This window comes from Echeneis naucrates, chromosome 16, assembly GCF_900963305.1.
Source record: "Echeneis naucrates chromosome 16, fEcheNa1.1, whole genome shotgun sequence".
NCBI lineage: Eukaryota > Metazoa > Chordata > Actinopteri > Carangiformes > Echeneidae > Echeneis > Echeneis naucrates.
Window position 1 is genome coordinate 1,289,396 of NC_042526.1, and position 22,148 is coordinate 1,311,543.

At 47.1% G+C, this 22,148-nt stretch overlaps 2 protein-coding genes across 3 annotated transcripts in view; both read right to left on the bottom strand.

Annotated features, from left to right (window-relative positions):
* Nucleotides 1-3,618: 3,618 nt before the first annotated feature.
* gpr37a (G protein-coupled receptor 37a) lies at nt 3,619-7,667 on the bottom strand. Its single transcript, XM_029523131.1, has 2 exons — nt 6,599-7,667; nt 3,619-5,409 (listed from the first exon to the last, which is right to left on the bottom strand). Exons 1-2 carry the CDS (start codon nt 7,550-7,552, stop codon nt 4,579-4,581), a joined length of 1,785 nt encoding a protein of 594 aa, XP_029378991.1. The 5' UTR covers nt 7,553-7,667; the 3' UTR covers nt 3,619-4,578.
* Nucleotides 7,668-9,890: 2,223 nt separating this feature from the next.
* pot1 (protection of telomeres 1 homolog) overlaps nt 9,891-22,148 on the bottom strand; it is a 44,901-nt gene continuing 32,643 nt past the window's right edge. For both annotated transcript variants that reach the window (XM_029523358.1, XM_029523359.1), the window contains 10 exons: nt 13,867-14,051; nt 13,676-13,779; nt 13,078-13,104; nt 12,246-12,402; nt 11,660-11,868; nt 11,447-11,582; nt 11,165-11,247; nt 10,769-10,863; nt 10,280-10,385; nt 9,891-10,195 (listed from right to left, as the gene is read on the bottom strand). In XM_029523358.1, the coding sequence (XP_029379218.1) occupies nt 10,056-10,195; nt 10,280-10,385; nt 10,769-10,863; nt 11,165-11,247; nt 11,447-11,582; nt 11,660-11,868; nt 12,246-12,402; nt 13,078-13,104; nt 13,676-13,779; nt 13,867-14,051 (1,242 nt within the window). In that variant the 3' untranslated portion in view covers nt 9,891-10,055. The remainder of the gene's footprint in view (nt 10,196-10,279; nt 10,386-10,768; nt 10,864-11,164; nt 11,248-11,446; nt 11,583-11,659; nt 11,869-12,245; nt 12,403-13,077; nt 13,105-13,675; nt 13,780-13,866; nt 14,052-22,148) is intronic.

Genomic DNA, 22,148 nt, shown 5'->3' on the forward strand with positions numbered 1-22,148 from the left:
TGGAGCTGTCGCCCTCTGTGACCCGACAGACCCGGCCCAGCTTGGCCCGGCTCGGCTCGGATGTTGTCCTGCCTGTATAATCTGCTCTGTCAGATGGAGGCTGTGGTGAAGGGGGGGGGGGGGGGGGGGGGGGGGATAAGAGCTTTATTGTCCCGATTCCTCTCCTTTGTTGGGATTGCAGTAACATTTCTAGGTCACCGGCTGAACGGCCTGATGGCCACACCGAAGCTTCACTGAGGGAATTCACCCCCCTCATCATATTTTACTGTCGGGGGGGCAGTTAGAAATCTGCTGTGAGCAACAACAGCCATGCTGCCGTCTCCCAAACGACTGGCGGAGCAGACATTATGGATGCTGACTCAAACTGCTTGTCAAAAGGCTCTTTCACGGTGTTAATTGGACGGACGAGCTCTCAGATCCTTCCCCCATTCACGTTTCTCCTCATTACCATCCGTAACCTTTGACCCCCACCCTGAGGTCTGGAAGCTGCCAGCAGAGGTCTCAGATAATCGCTGATGATGTTCGTTTACGTAACGGTCTCCCAAAAGAACTTCAGCCAAGAGACACGTCTCACATCCGAAGACCAACGCCTGCACGTTATTATCTAAACTTCTCTCACAGAATCACTTCAAACTGGGTCTGCTCTGTTTCTGCCTGCTGAAATGAGACATCTGTGGTTTCACAGGAACGCCACAAAGCGCCGGAGGTTTCTCTTCCTGCTCTTTCCTGGATGTGATACTCAGACGGGTCTTCACAGTAAATCACATCTGACCGTTCTGACAGCAGCTGAGCGAACGAAGAGCTGCTGCCAGCTGTGGAGGAATAAACACAGGAAATGTGACGGACAGACATCGGACAGTACACGCACACATGGCGTCCGCTGACCTGCACAGGAAGTGACATAAACCTCAGAAACACACCCATCTTCTGAACGGCCAGGTGAGTCCTGGAGGGACGACACCACCTGTGCTGCAGACAATCTTTACACGCTCTGCCCTCAGTCTCCGACGTCCGACGCAAATATATATATCAATAAAATAACCAGATCAGAAGGCCTCATTCATCAGTCAGCACCCGCTGATCCAGTCTGGACGGAGCCGACGACACGCTGATCCCGATACCAGTCAGACGTGTTTAAGTGGCCTCAGAGACGAGGTCTAAATACCTATCAGTTTATTTTCTGTGCTTTACGTCAGCGAGTTTTAATGAAACTAAAATTCTCATCATGCCCAAATCTGAAAACAGAATCAAATGAAATTCTGAAGGTCTTTAAAAAGCTGATCGTTGTCTTGACACCTCAGCAGAAACCTGGACCTGCATTGTCTGGGACGAGTGGTCCGGTCACCCTGGAAACCTGGCTCCCGTCCACCAATCAGGGCGCAGCAGCTCCAGCTCTCCCAGGAAGTTCGCTCGGTCCCATAAAACAGGCCTGGGAGCAGTTAGGAGAAGGTCAGCGAGCAGCCTGTTCAGCAGCAGAGCCTCAGTGTACCCGTCGGTCCATTGTTTCTGAATGAATGGGGCTGTCTAATTACTGGAGCGGCGACTGGGGCCGCCAGCCTCATTTACAAAAGACTCAAACACGCAAGGTCGGTGCCAAAGAGCAAATCAAAGCCAAACGGGCGATTAGAGAAAAATGTGGTTTACGGACAAAGACTCCTCCCTGGAAACAAAGAATGTCGTGTCATTATGGAAGAGAAAGAAAACTGGAAAATGCACGTTCATCTTTGAACGATGTCGACGAGGGAAGTTATTTTTAAGAACACACTCAGGACGTTTCAGAAGTTTCTTGGTTGCTGTGGTCAGAGGGGTTTGGTGGGTCGGTTGGTCGGTCTGTTGGTCAGAGGGGTTTGGTCGGTCGGTTGGTCGGTCTGTTGGTCAGAGGGGTTTGGTGGGTGGGTTGGTTGGTCTGTTGGTCAGAGGGGTTTGGTCGGTCGGTTGGTCGGTCAGTCGATTGGTTGGAGGTGGTTGGTCGGCTGGTTGGTTGGTCAGTTGGAGGAGTTTGGTTGGTCGGACGGTCTGTTGGTCCGAGAGTGCAAAATGAACCCACTTGTTTTAACTTGACCAACAACCAGCAGCAGCGTTGGCGAGGTCACTCAGCACGCAGGAAACAGACTGGAACCGGCTGTAACGCCGACTCACACTGAACACGGTTCAAACTGAAATGAATACAGTTTGGACAAACACACACTCATTGTTTGGTTGTGAACGGCTGAATTCCTGAGCACAGTGAGATTTTATGTCGGGACACATGTTGGACTCGGCTTCACGTCCTCTCATCCATATTCAGGACTCGGCAGCATCAGCTGGTCCGATGAAGGGCCGGACTGTTGTGTGACTGGATGAATATTTCATGTCACCAACTTTGACTAAATGTCGTTGGCTTAGCAACAATTGGAGTGTTTGTCCACGTTGATAGTTTTCATCTCATAAATCATTTAAATTATAAATTGTTTGTTTTCTTACGATTAAGTCGACTTTCTTTTGAGCGTCGTGGTGATTTTTTATTTGAAGTTGTTTGGTCTTTCTCGCTCCACAGACTCGTCTCAGGAGGCACAAGTTGTGCCTGTGAATGAAAAATAAAGCAATGTTAGACAAAAAACTCATTTTTGTGTTGTGATCTGGAAGTGCAGCCACAAACAGTTGGTCAGTTGGAGGTGTTTGGTTGGTTGGACGGTCAGTCTGTTGGTCGGAGGGGTTTGGTCGGTCGGTCGGTTGGTCAGTTGGTCGGTCGGTCAGTCGGTCTGTTGGTCTGTTGGTCAGAGAGGTTTGGTCGCAGTCTATTTAAAGACTGGATGTGTTGTCTGTGGGAAGCTACTGTGGGTCTGTTCAGCCAGCTGAGAGGCAGACTCCCTCCGTCGTCATGACGACGGGAGGCCAGGACAATGGCGTCCTGTGTGCAGCCCCCGGCGATGGCCACGGCGATGACGAAAAGATGGCGAGAGACAAAAAAAAAACCAAACTGCTGAGTTGTGCTCTGAGTTGACGCATCAAATAAACTGTCAGCAGATGAGAAGACACTTTTTTAACCTGTTTCTGTGTTTCTGTGTGATGCCAGTAAAAAAAAAAAAAAGAGTCCTAGCAGATAAACGATGCTGTTGTGCTGACTCGGCTTGACGTCTCTGAGGGGGATCCAGTTGTTTGTTGCTCAGACTGTAACATGTTGTGTTGAGACTGAACTGTACAAACAATGGCAGCTGTGTTCTGAAACGAGGCCATAAAAACTCTCCCTGCTTCTTTTCTTCTTCGTTTCTGTTTCTCGTCTCTTCGGCCTCCACACATCTGCAGTCGTCCTGCAGCATCGAGTCCTCGGTGGACTGAAATAAAATGATGCAAAAACATGAAAATGAACAGATCGATGGAGATTTCAGATCAGGGACCATCAATCCATCCTGAGATCCCAAGAACCCAACAGAGAGTGCAGGGCTACTCTCAGATCTAAAAACTGGATTTCAGCGAGCAGACGCCTTTTGAGTCACACAGTATTCTGATCCAGCTTCGTGGTTTTCCAGGACCAGGACAGATGACGTGACCTCATTCAGATTCATTTTTAACAAACAGAAAATTATCACACTCTTCAAAAAAAATTACTTTCAAATAAGTTTAATCAAAGTGATATTTCTCATGTGTCAAAAAAAAACAAAAACTGAAAATGTTCCCAGGACAGACTGAGTGAAGTGAAACAGTGAAGAAGAAAACATTCAGGACTGATTCAGCTTCTACACAGAATCTACAGCCATTCTCAATATATTATATCAACAAAGAACTCAAATTAAATCTGAAACAACAAAAATCCAGAAGCTGAAAGCAGCCCAGCACCGATATTTTCTAAGAACCTCCTGAAAGCAAAGTCTCACAGGGAACGTGTGGGAGGTGATCTCTGACGGAAACACTGACCAGCCAAAACATTACGACCTAGCAGAGCTTCTCCAACTCTGCAGAGACCAGGACCAACCAGGAAAACCACTGGCCCACAGGGGTCAAAGGTCACCGATCCAGCAGAACCATGCTGGTTCAGAACACACAGATCAGTTTGTTGTGGAGCTGCAGACGGCCCACCAGCGGACACATGAGGATCAGACCTGGTGGTCCGGTCTGATCAGAAGCATGAAGTCCTTCATTGGTGTGGATGTTGACCCAAACCTGGTTCAGACCAAGTCCAGGTCTTCATGGTTCAGGCGGTTTGAGGTCCAGTCCAGCATCTGTGGGATGAGCTGGACCACGGAGGACTCTGCTGCTGACGTCTTGGTCCAGACCTCCAGGATGAGCATCAGGTGGTCATGATGTTCTGGCTGATCAGAGTGAATCTAACGGTACGATGGACGGTCATCATCTGCTCGTCGAACAAAGACTGACAAACTTGAATCTGATTAAAGTCAACAGAAAAAATAAAATACTGACAAATTTCAAACCTTAAAATTTCTAAGATGACTTCGTCCACTGAAGCAGTGACACAAAACAACACGTCCGACCGAGTGCAGATGCAGTACAAAAACTTGTGCGTTAGTTACAAAACTAAACTATCAGAAACTCTGTAAACAGCGTGAAGGTGTGCTCTCCTGTGACCTTTAACCTTTGACCTCAGCAGTGCGTTCCCACGACGCTGTAGGCGGCGGAGGTGGACGGCTCCCTGCGGATGGTGCTGAAGGGCGACAGCTCCAGCTCGGTGGTGGTGCACTCGTTTTCCACGTCGCTGGCGGCGGCGGCGGCGGCGGGCGGGCCGCACTCCTGGCAGCAGCAGCAGCAGCAGTCCAGAAAGGCCCGGGTGAACGGCTGGCACAGGCAGAACAGCAGCACCGGAGTCACCGCCGACTTGCAGAAGAGCAGCAGCTGGCTGACCAGCTGCAGGACGTCCAGGGTCCTCCTGGGGACGCCGGCCGCCATGTACACGCTCAGGATGTTACAGATGTTCTCCGGGATGATGCAGAAGCCGTAGAGGATCGCCAGCGCCACCACGGCGCAGTTCATCTGGCTCTCCAGCTGGATCTGCTTCTTGCCGCCGCGGACGCAGGCCCGCTCGGCGCGCCGGATCTTGCGGGCGGTGAGCAGCGAGCTGCAGATGGTGAACAGCGTGGGGAGGCAGAAGTAGCAGCCGAAGTACCACCAGAGCCGGGCGCCGTCGTAGGTGAGCCCCAGGACGTACAGGGTGTCCGGGAGCTCCGTGGAGATCCGGACCACGCAGCGCTCGCACGGCGTCACGTCGGCTGGGTCCCCGTCCTCGGTGACCAGCTGTCGGATGAGCAGCTCGGGCAGAGCCAGCAGCAGGGCCCCCACCCAGATGACGGCCAGCTTGGCGGCGGTGGACGCCCAGTTCTCCATCATCTCGAAGTACATCTGCACGTTGGAGGCCGCTCGGAAACGGTCGATGCACAGAGCGCACAGCGTGAAGGTGGTGACCCCCAGAGACGCCACCTGAGGATGGAGAAGACACTTCGGTTACTCCAAATATCTTCATGTCTGGGTTCTTTCCTCCTTCCTGCCCAACCGAGACAGTAAAGTTCTGTTTGATTGGCAGCTGAGTCTTTTCAGGAGTTACTTTACTGATAAAACGTGTGAAAACTTAAAAATGGTTCTAAATAAATGAGGAAATCTTTGTTAGAAACCTGGACCTGAATTAAATAGATCAGCTGATGGCGGTAAATATTCATGTAGGTCAACAAAGAGCTGCTGCTGATAAGAAGCTTAAAGTCCTTTTGTTTTCACGTCCATCGTCACGTGCTGATGGCCAAAAGTATGTGGACAGCAGAACGTCCCTCTGCTCTGGCCTGGACCTTTAATCCCGGATCCAAACAACACAACATGACCCTGATCTGACGGGACTCTGGGCTGGGGGGGTCCAGGTCTAATCTCTGGTGGTTAATCTTCGCTCTGATTGGACAGCGAGGTGTCATGTGCTCAGCAGGTGTTGCTTGATGCGGCACTGATCAGATTAAACCTGATAAAAAAAAAACAAACAAAAAACCTCACTGATGTGACCGCAGAACTTTGCATGATGGGAAAGAAACCTGCCGCCACATTCAAACATACTTCACATGCTTTCAATGACTTGAATCAGGACCAGGACCAGGCACAGAAACAGGCCCAGGACCTGAACCAGGACCAGGACCAGGCAGAGAAACAGGCCCAGGCCCAGGACCTGAACCAGGACCAGGACCAGGCACAGAAACAGGACCAGGACTTAAACCAGGACCAGGACCAGGCACAGAAACAGGCCCAGGACCTGAACCAGGACCTAAACCAGTACCAGTACCAGGACAGGACCAGGCACAGAAACAGACCCAGGACCTGAACCAGGACCAGGACCAGGCACAGAAACAGGACCAGGACCAGGCAGAGAAACAGGCCCAGGACCTGAACCAGGACCAGGACCAGGCACAGAAACAGGACCAGGACTTAAACCAGGACCAGGACCAGGCACAGAAACAGACCCAGGACCTGAACTAGGCCCAGGACCAGGACCAGGACGTAAACAAGTACCAGGACCAGGACCAGGACCTGAACTAGGCCCAGTACCAGGACCAGGACCAGGCCCAGTACCAGGACCAGGACCAGGCCCAAGACCAGGACCAGGCCCAGCCCCCCCCCCCCCCCCCCCTCTCACCTCCAGGTACGGGATGATCCTGCATGAGAACTCTCCCAGCAGCCAGTTCTTGGTGAGTTCGTGGAACACGACCAGCGGCAGGCAGAAGAAGATGATGACGAAGTCCCAAAGCGCCAAGTTGGCCAGCAGCGAGTTGGAGATGCTCCTCATGTAGTAGTTGTGACACACGATGCACATGACGGACACGTTCCCGATGATTCCCGCCGTGAAGATGACGGCGGCGACGAGGACGACCGCGTACGCGCCGTAAGCCTCCGCGGTCAGCGGGTAGAAGGGGTTCTTCACCCGCCTGCGTCTGGTCCGCGGCGTGGCCCCGGGGAAGTCCGGCTCAGGGAGGTCTGGCTCAGGGAAGTCTGGCTCAGGGAAGTCCGGCTCAGGGAAGCCCGGCTCAGGGAAGCCCTCCTGGCCCACCTGGTCGTCCTCTTCGTAGTCGCTGCCGTTGAGCCCGAACGGCGCAGCGGCGTCCTGCTCCTGCGCCATGGCGGCGGGGAGGGTTGCTGGTTCGGCGCTTCGCCTCCGTCTCCGGCGGCTTCCGGGCCTCCCCGGCCGGCAGGTGGGACTCTGCTGGGTTTGTCTGAGCTCTTCTGCCGGACTGCATCCACGTAAAACCTCCTCCGGTGGTCCGCGCCGATGTCCATTCTGCGCGTCGCCTTTACGCACGGCGCGCGGCTGGAGCTCCGTCACTCCTCCGCCGTCCTCCCCGCTGACTGTGCGCCATCTCCGGCTCTGAGCATTCCTGTCGGCGGCGGTGGATTCATAGTGAGCCTTTGTGTTGGCGCCGTGGAGCTGACCCGCCACGGCCCCGCTGCACAGCCACAGGACCAGCAGCCTCAGGGCCGGATAAGGCATCCTGTGGTTCTGTCTAACCCGTGATGTGGAACCCTGAGATCCAAAGTGATCCGTCCATCTCCGGGCTCGAGTTTCTCCACAAAACAAACAAAAGTCAGATCTCATTCATGTTTCAGCGGCGCCTGGAGCAGGTGAAGCTCCGGGGATCCGGTCTGTCCCGGAGCGGCTCCACTCCGGAGGCATCACCAGAGAAACCAGGACCCGGACAGCAGGCGGAGAGCTGAGCTGCGTCTGAGAGAGGAGGAGGAGGAGGGGGAGGAGGGGGAGGAGGAAGAGGAGGAGGGGGAGGGAGGAGAGGAGGAGGGGGAGGAGGAAGGGGAGGGGGAGGAGGGGGGAGGGAGAGGGGGAGGAGGAAGGGAGGAGGGGGAGGAGGGGGAGGGAGGGGCGGAGGAGGGGGAGGGGGGAAGGGAGGAGGGGGAGGGGGGGGAGGGAGGGGTGGAGGAGGAGGAGGGGGGAAGGGGAGGGAGGGGTGGAGGAGGGAGAGGGGGAGGAGGAAGAGGAGGAGGGAGAGGGGGAGGAGGAGGAAGGGGAGGAAGGAGGAGGAGGGAGAGGAAGAGGAGGGGGAGGGAGGGGTGGAGGAGGAGGAGGAGGAGGAGGAGGGGGAGGGAGGAAGGGGAGGAGGAAGGGGAGGAAGGGGAGGAAGGGAGGAAGGGGAGGAGGAGGAGGAAGAGGGGAGGAGGAGGAGGAGGGGGAAGGGGAGGAGGGGGAGGAGGAGGAGGAGGGGGAAGAGGAGGAGGAGGAGGAGGAGGAGGAAGAGGAGGAGGGAGAGGGGGAGGAGGAGAAGGGGGAGGGAGGAGGAAGGGGAGGAAGGGGAGGGAGGAGGAGGAGGAGGACGAGGAGGAAGAGTAGTAGGAAGAGGAAGAGGAAGAGGAGGAGGAGGAGGAGGGGGAAGAAGGGCCCCGTCATCTGTCAAACCCTCCGGGCTGATAACAGCCAAAGCGTCTTTGTGCCCAAAAGTTTTCTTTCTGTCCTCCGTAGAAAAATAGGTTTAATGCATCTGAAACATTTTTCCCAAAATAAATTCTCAACCTGTCGCTGCTTCAAAATAAAATTGAAGACTTCACATTTTCATATTGAGCCGGAAAATATTTTTATTTCCGCAAAATAAGAAAATTTAAATATGAGCATTATCGATCTGACATCAATTAAACAGAATTATAAATACTGAAATTTTTCCAGAGGAACAGAGAAGGTTCTAGAAAATCAGTCAGGGCTCAGTGAAGTGTGGATCATTTATGAAACCACAACATTAACCTGATGTCCATCAATGTGACCAACTTTGGACAAACAAAGCGAAAAAAAATGAAGAAATGTAAAAACTGTGAACATTTTTTTTTTTTTTAAATCAACTTGTGTTTTCACCAAACTGCACAAGTTACTTCTTGTGTTGAAGTTTGTGTCTGTTCTGCCATCTAGTGTCAGATCTGAGCAACACACTCTAATTTTTGGTGTTTGTCTCACACTTCACACATCAAACCGTTCGGCATCAGTTCTGCTCCTGGACCTGGTTCGGTTTCCTCTCCAGGGTCCAAAACATCAGTCCTCTGCAGATAGAGCAGCTGACAACAGGCAGACACACTTTTATCAGATGGTTTCAGATAGTTTTGTAGATTTTCTAATAACTTCTTCATTTTAGATTTCATTCCTGTTACTTCGTTATTTTACCTTCTTTGGGTTTTTGTGTGGAGTCTGAATTGATGTTTGATATCGATGATGCCTAAATCTGAGTTAGTTTAACTTTGAACTGATCAGACTTGGATTAATATTTGTTGATAATGTTCCCATTCTGAAGTACTGGACTTTTATAAAAGGTCCTGCTGGGGGCGCAACAGGACCAGAAACCAGCTCTGAGGCAGAACTGGGATTTACCTGAAGATCAGAACTGACTGAAATTCATTTCATGTTATAGTGAATACTTTTTATTTAACTGTATACTTTAAAAAATAATTATTTATTTATCATCACTATTTTTAATGGCGTGATGTCAGACAGATTTGTTCTGTAAGATAAAGAAGACTCACACACAAAGAAATAAATCAGAAAAAAAAGTACTTTTACCTGAAACGAGTCCAACCAAGAGTTTAAACAGACTCCACCTTCCCTGAAAAAGAACAACCCTGCAGCACACAGAAACACAAAAGACCCTGAGAACTAACAAACTTTTTTGTTAGCAGGAACAATAGTTAGTATTTCTCCCTTTGAGCGCCTCATCGTTAAAACTGATGTGTCCGTTATTTTGTTTGTATATTTTAGACCTTCTACTGTTTGCGCCTCGTCCAGATAATAATTCACCACTAAACATGTTCTAAACTGCAGACTATCTAACTGAAGTGTGTGAAGGCGTCCAGGCCTGAGCGGTAACTGAAGCCCTTCGTGTTGTTGTGTCAGCCTGAATGAACAAACTCCAGTCGTTGAAAAACAAACAAGCTTGTGTTCAGCTGCAAACATGTCCACTTCATCGTGTCATTTTCAGGCTTTTATTTTGAAATTGACAGCCTAACTCTTACATGCCAGCAGTTTAAATTTAAAAACACTTTTCTGTTGTGAATAAACATAAATAAAAGAAGTGAAATAAAAAGAGGAGGCCTGAAGGAGACCTCCAGGTGGATCAGGTGGGCCCGGGGTCAGGCGGCGTGGAGGCGGGTTTGGTGACGGAGGTGTGGACGATCTGGTAACAGGTTCGATTCCGCCCCTTGTTGTCTTCTGCTCGGTACGACTGCAGGCACAAGTCGAGCCACGGACGGTCAGCTGAGGACACACAAACACAAAACCAGAGTGACACAAACAACAAAATGTAGGAGCTCTCCGGTCTGTTATCCAGATGTGACGTACCTGCGCTCCCCTCTGGTGGACAGAGAGTGTCCATGGTCCGATGGATAACGCTCTGAGCCTCCTGGTCGGCTGCTACGTCGTCCGCCGTCACGCCGAAAAACTTCTCCTGATTTCATAGTGAAACAGTTTCATCAGGTCATTGAGTCCCAACACTCTGCACTCTCATCGCAATCTCATCCAAACCTACAGCTTTGTTCCAGTAAAGATTATTTTTGCTGCTTTGGAATCAGCATTTTCAGCTGTTTGTCATTTGTTGCATCTCATCTGAGAAATTAGGAAATATTAGTTACACAGAGCTGCTCCGACTAATAATAATCATCATAATGAGATAAAACCTTTTGCTATAATCCACTTCCTGCCGCCTGTAGACCAGGAACTGTTTTAGAACCTTCATTAAATCAACCACCCCCACACGGCTGTTTGACTGTGAGGAACATGAAAAACAGCCATGATAAAAAAAAGGCTTTGAGAAGGTGGCGTGGAACTCACAGCGTCTCTCCAGAGGAGGACGTCCAGCGTGTCGCTCTCGTCCTGCAGCTCGAGCTTCATCAGCAGGACGAACTGCAGCAGCTGAATGCCCAGAGCTGCAGACACAAACGGTCACTGTGACATTAGTTTAAAGGGGGAAAACTGCAGCTGGGGCCTTTTACAGGCTGCTGAGTCAGGCAGAAAGGAAAAGGACACGCATAAAACTGGAGAGTCCTGGTGAAGATCCTGCAGATATTAAAAAAGTTGGAATGCCAGAACGTTTGCAGATTTATGCTCGAGCAGAATTTCCCAAAAGTCCAGTTCAGTTCACATTAAACAGAGAAGTTTCTTAATAATTAGAAAATGGTATTTTTTGACATTCACAGTTCAGAGAGTCAAACTGAACCCCCCTCTCACCTTCTGCTACGACCTTCTGATCTATCGCTTCGACTCCTTTGGCGCTCAGCTCCTTCACGGACGCCTCCGAGCAACGTTTGCACCTGAAACACAGACGAGGAAGACGAGGAAGAACCTTTATTTTGAAATAAGTGTTGAACAAAGTGACCCCCCCAGCTCAGTTCAGGCCTTCATATGCAAGATATAACTAACTGTCAACCTTCATCGAGTCTTTCATACAGTTTTCAGACTGGACGCAGCAAAACTCAAACTGTGTGATGTCCTGAAGTCTTCCCTTCTCACCCGTAGTATCTCCTCCTGCCTCTGAACAGGAAGGGTGCCGACAGGTCGAGCAGAGTCAGCTGACCTCCTGCCGGCCTCACAGGAACGATGTTCTGGTAGCCGGTCGCCAGCCGACACATTTCTTCCAGAGTGGAACCTGCAAAAGACCCCAAGTTGTGTCAGCGTGCGTCTGTTGTCAGGACAAAAACACGACTGGCTCTGGCAGATTTTCACCCATGAGGAAGAGGAGGTCTTTGAATTTGCCCTCAGAGAGGAGCTGGCTGGACATGTAGACGGTCAGAGCTCGGTTCGCAGATCCCTGGGCCTCTCCGGGGACGCTGACCTGTCCGGAGAGCGACCACGGCGGGGGACTGCAGGGGCCGGAGTCCTTGGACGCATCGGAGAACAGCGCCGCTATCAGCTCATCGTCGGGGATCTCCTCCCTGAGATCAGAGGAGAAGTCATTCATTATTTATTTCATTATGTTACACAAATCTTCACTGACAGGAAAATAAACACACAGATTTAATTATTCATCCGTCTCCTTTTGTGCTGTGTTGTTTACTCTGCAGTTTGGGGAATACATTTGTAAATCTTCATTATCCACAACTGAACTCAATTAAACTGAGTTCAGCCTTTAAATGTCTTCACCGTAAATTCAGTTGAATAAGATATAACTTCAATATCTACACTGACATATACTGAAGTTTATTTGTGATCCATTTAGAACCGAAGAGTCCAAAATCTGCACCGACTGCGTTACATATTATAAAAGCTGCACGTCCCTGTGAGGAAACAGTGTGTGTGTGTGTGATCCTACATCAATGTGCACTTGCTGCAGTAGAGTTTCAGACTCTGGTAGAGTCTGGAAGGCTCGTAGGACCTCAGCTGGACTCTGACGTGGTGGATCCGGCCCGGATCGGACTGCTTCACTTTGGCCAGATTCACCGGCTGCACATCGTGAAGGCATCTTCTCTCTGAGCAGAAAACAAACAACATTCAAACTTATTATTCACACACTGATGACGGTGGCAGCCAATCAGAGGAGAGGATCAGATCCTCTATTCTGATTGGCCGGCTGACCGGTTATCTCTGTAGCTCCACCAAAGCAGAAGTTAAAATATAGGACCTTCTTAAGTCGCACAAATAAAACTTAAAATCAGAATCTTAAAAACTGCTAATCTGTAAATCTCAACTCTCCCCACGAAGCGACCTGGAGACTGGGAAGCTGGAAGGGAAAATATTTGGAGAGATTTGGATCCCGTTCAGTAAAAAAATTGCAGTAAACAAAAACATCAAGTTTGGCTTCCTCCCTCCGATGCACATATGTTTCAGTGATCTGCTAATGTCTGAGCTCACTCCTGCCAAATAACAACTCGACTCAGACTTTCTCAGATATCATCCTTCCCTTTGACCTCCTGCCTTCACAGAGACAACAGAGAGTGTGTGGTTTCCTATCAGGACAATAAGATTTTACACCGAGAGAGAACGCTCAGCTTTATTTCCCGTCCCTCCTCTTGTTTCACCTTAAACTCTTTGATTTAATTCTTCTATTTAACCTGATGTATGTGCGGTCTGGAAACACAAACGATGTTATATTCTGCAACAGTCTGTGTGCTGACTGGTGACATGTCGAGTGTTGTGATTCATACCTGTGCTGCACTTCACTGCTTCACCATCTAAAAGAGAAAAGAGGCAGAGACGTTAAACAGACCGAGACCGGCTGAGCTGCTGCTGCAGAACAGATAAAGTCGTTGAATTCCACCAGAATGTTTTATTGGATGGCTTAAAAGCAGCCGACAGGCTGTGCCGTCAAATCCTCCTCATACTGAGCAGCAGCAAACAAACAGAATTAAATTTGGTGAACTATTTTGGAGGAAACCACATTAACAGCAATTTAACAAAAAAACAAAAAACAAAAACAAACATCAACATGAAAATAAAAAGATACTCAAATTCAGTTTTAAAACTGGACCACAGGACCATCCAGTGGCTTTATGTCGAGAATTCAAAATTCTGGCATTCACACATTCTTTGCACAACTTAAAATAAAAAGAATGTGACGGGAAAACAACCCGTTTAAAGTCAGGCCCTTCTGTTCGTTTACATTTATTTCACTTCATACTGTTGGGATGTATCTTATTGTGTCCCTCATTCGTGCTTTCAGTTGGAACAGACCATTTTACCAGACTTCCTGTAGAGCCTACTTCCACTTTTAGATGAATAGACACACCAGGAAGTCCAACTCACTGAGCTCCATCGAATTTGGGAGAGTGATGCTGATGCGCAGCAGCTCTGAATCATTCAGTTCACAGAACTCGTCCACGTTGTTCTCCGACAAGGCGTCCAGAGTTCTACAGAGACATGAAGAAGAAGAACATCTTCCTGACGCTTCATCAGGCAGTCAAACAAACATTTATGTCCCCTTTCTCCTGCCGTACCTCTTCAGCTTCTGCACATCGGGGCTGTTTTCTGGAAGCACCCTGATCCCCCGTCCGTACGCCGTCCCACCGTGTAGGTGTAAAGCCAGGTGGTCTGTGGCCTCTGATTGGCTGCTGGTGAGGCCGGGCACCTGACTGGATCCCAGAATCGCTCGCAGGTTGAAGATCCTCAGGAAGTCTCCAGGCTGATGAAAATGAGAAAATCAGTATTTAATTCTCAGAAACATCTCAGTCGTTATCAGACAAGAAAGAGGAAGATGATGGAGAACACGATGTTCAACTTCTGTTCCTGATGGTGAAATACATCATGACACCAATCTCCAAAAAAAAAAAAAAAAAAAAAGAAATAAATAAAAATTATAATGGCAGCACAAATCGTCTCTCCTTCACTCTCAGCTGCCATCAGAAACTATCTGGCTGAGAAATTTGGACATGAACAGAGACCACCTCCTCCACCGTGGGATAGGAGACATGTTTCCAAAAATACCTTTTCCAATTTAACAGCGAGAAAAGTTTGGTTGTTGTTTTCAAAAAACTCTGCAGTTATTTGCTCTCTATGTAGAATGACTTGGAGTAACCTTGTTAAGTTTTAGAGCTTTATAAATAAATGTTGCGAATAAAGGAAAACCAGAGCAGAGATAATACGATCCCAAATGTTCACTGAGTTATCACAATCTGTGGATGTGACAGAGCTTGTTGAGGAAAAGAATGATTGGAAGTCTCCGTAAATGTTCCCATTTTTCAGGTCGGTCTGTGCAGACTTCAGCAGGTGGCGATGTTAGCCCAGAGTTGCCCCAGCTGACGTGCTCTCGGTGATTCAGAGGCTGCTCAGAGGACTCAGTTTGGAGGGTTTGTCTTTTTTTTTGTAATTTGTCACGACAAATGAGCTCCGACTTCAGTCTGTCCTCGCTGTCCAAAGGAAACAGCATAAAGCATCCACTGAGCTCTCTGTTCTGTTTTTATGGGGCAGTTTCTTCGACGTGAGGCCGGCATAAATATATCCTCATATGTAGACATACATATAAGGTTTAATTGCATTATAGCCAAAGAAAGTCTCAGAAAGTGAATCCTCCGTAAGCTGCGGCTTCTTTAAAATCCATTTTCTCCATTTACTGAGTGAAGTCGCAGTCGGAGTCAGGGTGGATTAACGGCTGATCTCCTGAGGCCTCTTCACCCCTGATGGTCCACAAGAAGAGTGCAGAGATTAACAGGCAGCACCGAAGAGCTATTTTCTGTGGAATCATCCTTTTTATCTACAGTTATTTACACACTACAGGATGTTACTTTGAAAACTGACACACAGATAGAGCTCTGCTGTTTGAGCTTAAAAGAGAAAGAAATTTACTTAAGACAGAAAACCATAATAATAATAAAAAAAGACGTCCGGGAAGCTAATCTAAATAAAAACATATTCGAGTTTTCAACTCTTCAATTCACAATAAATGATGGCATCAATGTATGAATCCCTTTTTAATTGATGTTAAATATATAAATACAGCTATGAAATAAATTGGGTGATAAATGTAAAAATATAAATATAGAATTGAGTGCATATAGATATGTACACATTTCTATTCATATCAGGGAGCTTTTACTTTATAATTGCACAATTATTTATTCCTGGGGACTTCTTCCCATTTCTAAATGCCACAATTATTTCCCTGCTCTTTTCATTTCCATGTTTTATTCAAATGAGGGGGCGCAGCTATCTTATGGCTCTTGCTTATTTACTACGACATTTATAACCAAATTCATTTATTTCATTTTTTATTTCTGTATTCATTTACTTACCCCTGAGGAGTCTTGGGATATCTTGTCTGTATCTGAATACTTCTGATTTGAGTGGTTTGATTGTGATCTGAGATTAAAAATATTAAATATTGTAAATATGCAACTGCGAGTTCTTCATCTCAGCACGTTTCGGCCAAATTTTGTGTTGCAAAGCAAAATTTGAGCAATCTTTGCCAGTTTCAAACCAACACAGTAGTCGCTTTCCCATCCAGCCTTCATGTTGCTGGTAAAAAGCGTCAACGGCCTGCTACCTCGACAAAGCAGACAGTGACCAACAACAACCTGATGCCCAAGGACGTTTTATCAAAAGTAACATCTGCGCACAAAACAACTGTAGCACACTGCAGTTCACCTGCTGCAATTTCATAATGACCCAAAACATCTTTCCATTCCTCACGATGCAACATAAAAGCTGCCTGATGTTGTGACGCTTCATCCTTCAGAGATAAAACCTCGTAAATGCTCTGCCACATATGTAGGCGCATTTACAAGGTTTTTCAGTTGGAATCTACCCAAGTCAATGGAAAGATGCAAAAGCAGCTGAATTTGTGCCTGGCAGGAAGATTTTTTGAATCCAAACTGAACATATTCCAAAAAGGAGAGAAAATTCACCTCTAGAAAGTCGTGAAATGAGTTGTTTTAGGTCATTCAGCCTCAGATCTCACCCTGCCCCTTCAGATCAGCGTCTTCCACCAGCTGTGAATTATCTGCCATCATCTGGAAACGTTCCTGTTTCATCCTGTCAGAGCACTTCAGGATTTTTGAAGAAAGTATGAGAAACATTCTGACCCTCGGATTAGTAGCCTCATTAGCTTCATTTTTAAATAAAAAATGGCTTCGATGAAGTTGACTTCACTGAAACCAGGCCAGAAGGGGAACTTTCTGAATTCAGCTCCCTTCATCCATGAGAGTCCACCCGTAGTATGAGAAAACATGAGAAAACAAGCTATTTGACTATGAATCATAATTAAGATAAAATAAATCCCACTGAGGCAAGGAAGCAAACAATGAGCGCAAACAGACAGTATTTATATTTGGAGAATCTCCGACTCTGCTTGGTTTTCATTTCCACTCCAGGGACCGGGCTGTTTAGCAGATTGAGACAGAAGAAAACAACTGCAAGCGCCGTGTTTTCACTGTTTTCTCAGAGCTACGAGAGACGGCGCTGATCTGGCCAGGTCCAGCTTATTGACTGTGCGACTCACATATTAAATCCTCTGCAGGTGTGATGATTATAATGCCAGACAGTCAGCTGAGAGAAGCAGGACTAAGTTTAGACCAAACTGTGACTCACCTGACCGAGGACCCGAGTCACAGCTCGTCTCCTGCTGACGGTCATTTATTTTATGGATCAAGTCATAGCTTGTCATCATTCCTTTTTTTTTTTTTTTTAATACCCTCATATGCATTAAAACAGATTAAATCCAACGTGTTCTGTGTCCCCGTAGAGACACCAACAGATTCCAGGAGTCCATCTAAACATTTTAGGATCAAGGTCAGGACTCCCCATAAAATCCTCTTTAGGGTTCCTGGTTTTAACAGCTTCTCTCCTCCTGACTTCAGCTCCACCCAACACCACAGAGCTCCTCTGGAAGTCAGCAGGAGAGCGAAGGCTTTTTCTGTTTACCTGCTTCCAGACGTCTGTGTCGCTGCTCACATCTCACATTTACTCTGTGATTCAACAGGGCTTTTCCACATATGTGACGAGGCTCCTGTCCGGCTACATCCCAGAAATACTGAGAGAAGTCTTTTGTCAAAAGAGAAATAAATAAATAAGAAACGTCATACCTCGCTCTGTTTCAGGAAGGACAGCTATATGATTCCTGAAAGTACAAATCTATTCAACCTTTCCTCAAACTGTCATCTTGTAGTTTTATCACAAGCTTTTCAATGATCTGTTAAAAACTATTTCATGATGGTTGTCAAAATGGCTTGAACACAATTCCACAGAAAGCATTGGAATGAATGCCTTATTGAACAAGGCCATATCATCCAAGGCCAATAAATACTGAACATCAGAGCAAAAAATGTGTTCTCTGTCTGAAATGAATAATATTTTGGTTGAGTTGGGAACCGCCGACTAATGTAGGAGATTTATGAGGCTGTAAGACATCGATGCAAAAAAAATCTTTGGCCAGCTGAAAACTTTTTACACATCTTTCTCTCTGATTGGAGCTGAACTGAAGCTGTTTTTCTGTCTTTTTTAAATTTTTTTTTTAACTGGGCATTATGTACACTTTTCACTGCTGGCGACTATTTTTCAAAAGCTCAATTTCAGGTGTCAGTGTGTCCTCAGATGCATCAACAGGAGGCTGGAGACTCTGTCGGTCTTATCTGGCCTCCCTTCGCTGGTTACCACTCAAGACCAGAGCTGATCTTTTATTTGCCTTAAAGGCTGCGTGGATGGACACCAGATTTACTGCTCACCTGCAGACCCCTCCGGCCTCTCCCTCCCAGAGAAAAGACACAGCTGACTCTGTTGTTTGCCGCTCGCAATCAGATGTGTGATATCTTTAAATCCAGACAGCCGCGGACTAAAATCCCTCATGTGGTTCAAATACAGAGCTTAAAACAACCAAGGCAGGAAAAGCGGATCTTAAAAAGATGAAGTGGAGACCCACCACGATGACATTCAGCGCAGGAGGGTTAGTTATCTAACCCAAATACCGGCTGTCACCTCGTCGTTTTAACCAATCACACAGTAGCCACGCCCCCTAATCCATCTATTGCTTTTGGTCTGTTTTCCTCTTAGAAAAAATTTAAATATTAACGTGTTGTATTTAAGATTTGAAATTAGAGACTGGGACTCACGAGGAAATGATTTACTGAGAAGTAAGGACATTTTCCCACAGACTTCAATGCAATCTGACTTCTCTGTACAGGTGGAGTCGCTCCCTGATGGTCAGTACATAGAAAGCAGTGACTTCACTTTAGAAGGAAACTCCCAGAAACGATGAGCACTTCTAATCTGTAACTGCAGCTGATTGGCCCGTGAGGCGCGCTGGTCTAATTTTACATAAACACTTAGAGCCACAAACCTGCAGCTTAATGTTTGTATTATCAGGAGCGTCGTTTTCTGAACGTCCTGTGTGAGAACACGAGGATTTAGAGACTTAATAAGACCGAGATTACCTGAGAATATCGCCTCCTCAAAGGAAAGGAAAGCTCTGGAGAGAAGAGAAAATCGGCTCGCGGCTCAATCATTGCTGCAACAGTTGGCATAGCAACAGCAGGAGAATTAGGAATATTATTTGGGCTTCGTGGTTGACATTTTCAAGTCATTCAGCTCCAACTGAACTTGGTATCAAAGGCACATTGTCAGCACCACAGAGTGCTCTCGAGGCGTTCGGTGTCCGCAGGACGAGCCGGTCAGCGACTCAGATCGGGTTCGGCCTGTATGACTGAAAAATGGCTCCCCGCGGCTTTCCCTGACAAACAGACCATTTTCATTTTAAAGAGGCTGAGTGAGCAGAGTGGAGCAGCCTGTGGTAGCTTCTCTTAAGTACTTGATCTGTATGAAAACCAAACGCTCCACCGCCCACCCGCGGCCCCGACAGCCAAGACGCCGCCGCCCGCCACCGCCGCTGTCTCGTGGTATTAGCGCTGCTCGGCTGCTCAGTAAAAAGAGATTCCTTTAAAATTCTTAAGATTGCTTTGGGCTTCCGCTGCTTCTCGTCAAGCCGAGGCTCAATAAAAGCAGCCAAAAAATGTGTGCCCTCGCTGGGAAGGAGAAACATTCATTTCACAGTGGCGTCTTTAAGGAGCAGCAGGAAATGGGCTTTAAAAGGCAGGCAGATACGGCCTGACTCGACAGCGGGGCTCTTTATGCTGGAAAAATCAACTCAATGGGGAAGACAGGATGTGACCGACTGATTTACACTTTCAGATCAAATACCTCGACTGTGCTCTGACAACGTGAAGTCAAACAGCCAAATGCAGGACGGTTAAACGGACAAATCACATTTGTTCTGTTTGAGGGCCGTCACGGAGACACAGTATTTATTTATTTATTTATTTATTTTTTTAAATCGGGCCTCTATGGAAGTGACTTTGATCGTCAACATCAGTAGACCTCAATTAATCTGAATAATCTGGCTTTAGCTTCCAGACTGGAAACCAGCATTCTTTCTGAAGATTGGTGACATGTTCGTTCATAATCATTAATAACTGCTGTTTGTCACCGATGTTCTGTGTGTGGAGTTCATTTTTAGACCTGCAACAGTACCGCTATCTGTTTGTGTAGAGGGATTCATTACCATTTTATTTCTTCATAAATACACAGCGTGAGTTAACGCCTGGTTTATTTACTGCTGTCTCGGGGAGACAGCTCAGAGAGATGCACCCTCATCTGGTTTTTCTTATTATTTTTTTATGAATAAAAGAAGGAGTTCGAGGCGTTCTGAGAGGCCGCTGCGGGGTCAGATGTAAATCCAATCCTTCGCAACGTCCAAAAACCTTCGAGCAGCTGAGTTTAATATCCGAACGGGCGAGCAGTCCTGGAGCCTTTTATTCTTCATCAGCATAGCTTTTGCTTTGTTGATGAAAAAGGTTGAGAGAGAGCGCGAGCCAAAAGAAAGCTTTTTTCTTTTTAAACTCTGCTCCTCCGATTAGTAATTACATCCACTCCTGTTCACAGAGTGAAGAATCTGTCCAGAACTGTATTTAAATACACGATCTGTGTAACGAGGCGTCGGAGCGAATGTGGACTCGAACCCTTGGTTGGTTGAGTGATGCCAGAAGGAGACGCTTTCACAGAGTGGGGAGGGAAGATTTGAGCCTGTGGGCCAGTGGGACGTCTCATTTTCCTTATAGCCGTGCTCACTAAACAGGAAACAGTGTGGGAGTAAAGCGTGAGCTGCATTAGACCGTGACCCTCCAATAAAGAAAATAAAAACAACAAAACCAAAACCAGAAACATTCACTGACACAGAAATGTGCAGTTGGTCGACCATGAGTGCTAAAAATAAGATAATGAGCGGAAGCTGTTGGAGCGAGAGCACGAGGTGAATTTAACATTCAACGACTCAAACTTTGCCCCACAGCGTGACAGAAAACGAATCATGAAAGCTGGATCCGGACCTCCGTCTGATCGGCCCCGCCTCCCTCCACATCAGCCGTGTGGAGTAACCTGTCAGTCAAAGCGCCCTCACAGACTGCAGATAAAGGCGGAGGGACGCCGGGTCTGAGGAGTGAGGCCAACGCTGGAGCGCTTCACTGATATGTGAATGTTTGATGCTTATGTAACCTCTTAACTTTCACATTCGCTCATTTCACAGTGCAGCAGGAGGCCTTGGTGTAACGAATAAGTACGGCATCTATTCTATCTGTGTGATGAGATCAGCTGTTTATGTTCATGGGTGTTAAATGTGTTCAGAGAGGAGGAGTCTTTGAAAGGTTCTCAAAGATAGAGGGGGCCCCCTCTTTAGCTTTCATCAGAGCATTAACTCAAACCTCTGGCTGATGATTTTTCACATCTTTATTTCTCTTCTGGGTGAAAACCAACCTTTGGCCGTCAGACTCTGAAGCAGAGACGCCTTCACACCAACTGTGGAAGCGGAGAAGCTCACATTAATCACAGCTGACATTTTGGCCCCATTCGGAGAAATAAGAAGAGCCTATGAAGATGTAGAAGCTGCTACATCTCAAAGCATTACTGAACAAAAACATTGATATTGATTATACCAGAATCTATGTTTAAATATTTCTACTTCTCACTTGATTTTCCAGCTCAGTAAATCTTTTCCTAATGGTCTCAGGCTCTGGTTTAAAGTCTTCAATAGAAGAACGTAAAAAGTCTCGGACCTTGGTTCTTCCTGATGATGAGCCCAGTTGATTTGACCCGGTCAGTTATTCACTGGGCCATCAAAGCAACACACATCCTGACAAACTTCAGGTTAACAATTGGTTGATAACAAAAAAAGAAAAAGAATAAGTCTGAATAAGGGAAATGCAAACAGCATGTGACTGAGGTGAGAGTGGAAGATTTTTTTTGTCTCTACAAGACTGTATGTGTGAATTCACAGCTGAGTCGTAAAAACCAATGAAGAAGGTGTTCAAATTGGGATTCTGTTGCGGCTTTAAAAAAAAAAAGAAGAAAAAAGAACCATGATATGTAAATTAACATTTTGTTTCCCTCATTTCCACCCTTTCTGATGGCGATGTACAGTTTTTCTGTCCCCATCTGGTCGCTCTTGGTGGGAATAGTTAAGATTTATAATATTATGAGGGGAAATGCGCTTTGAGATAACATTTGATGTGAACTGGTGCTACACAAAAATATATCGACTGGTTTGAAGGCTGTGATCTTACCTTAGCCCCAGTTGAAGGCCTTAGCTTCAAAGTGAAAGACACCAGCGTCTTTACTGCCATTTAAAAGCTGAGTGAAGTGTTTCTTATCGAAAGAGCTAACATGGAAAAAATCTGAGACTAAATTCTTCAGTAGAAAATCGATTTCAGCATGTTAACATATTATTGTGGTCGGTGCTGTCATG

What these genes read in the sequence shown, in the direction of transcription:
- gpr37a (XM_029523131.1), bottom strand. Translation starts at nt 7,552, where the DNA reads ATGAGATCTGACTTTTGTTTGTTTTGTGGAGAAACTCGAGCCCGGAGA. An exon ending in GGATCATCCCGTACCTGGAG is followed by an intron (nt 5,410 to 6,598) that starts GTGAGAGGGGGG and finishes CTCCATCCTCAG; the next exon opens with GTGGCGTCTCTGGGGGTCAC.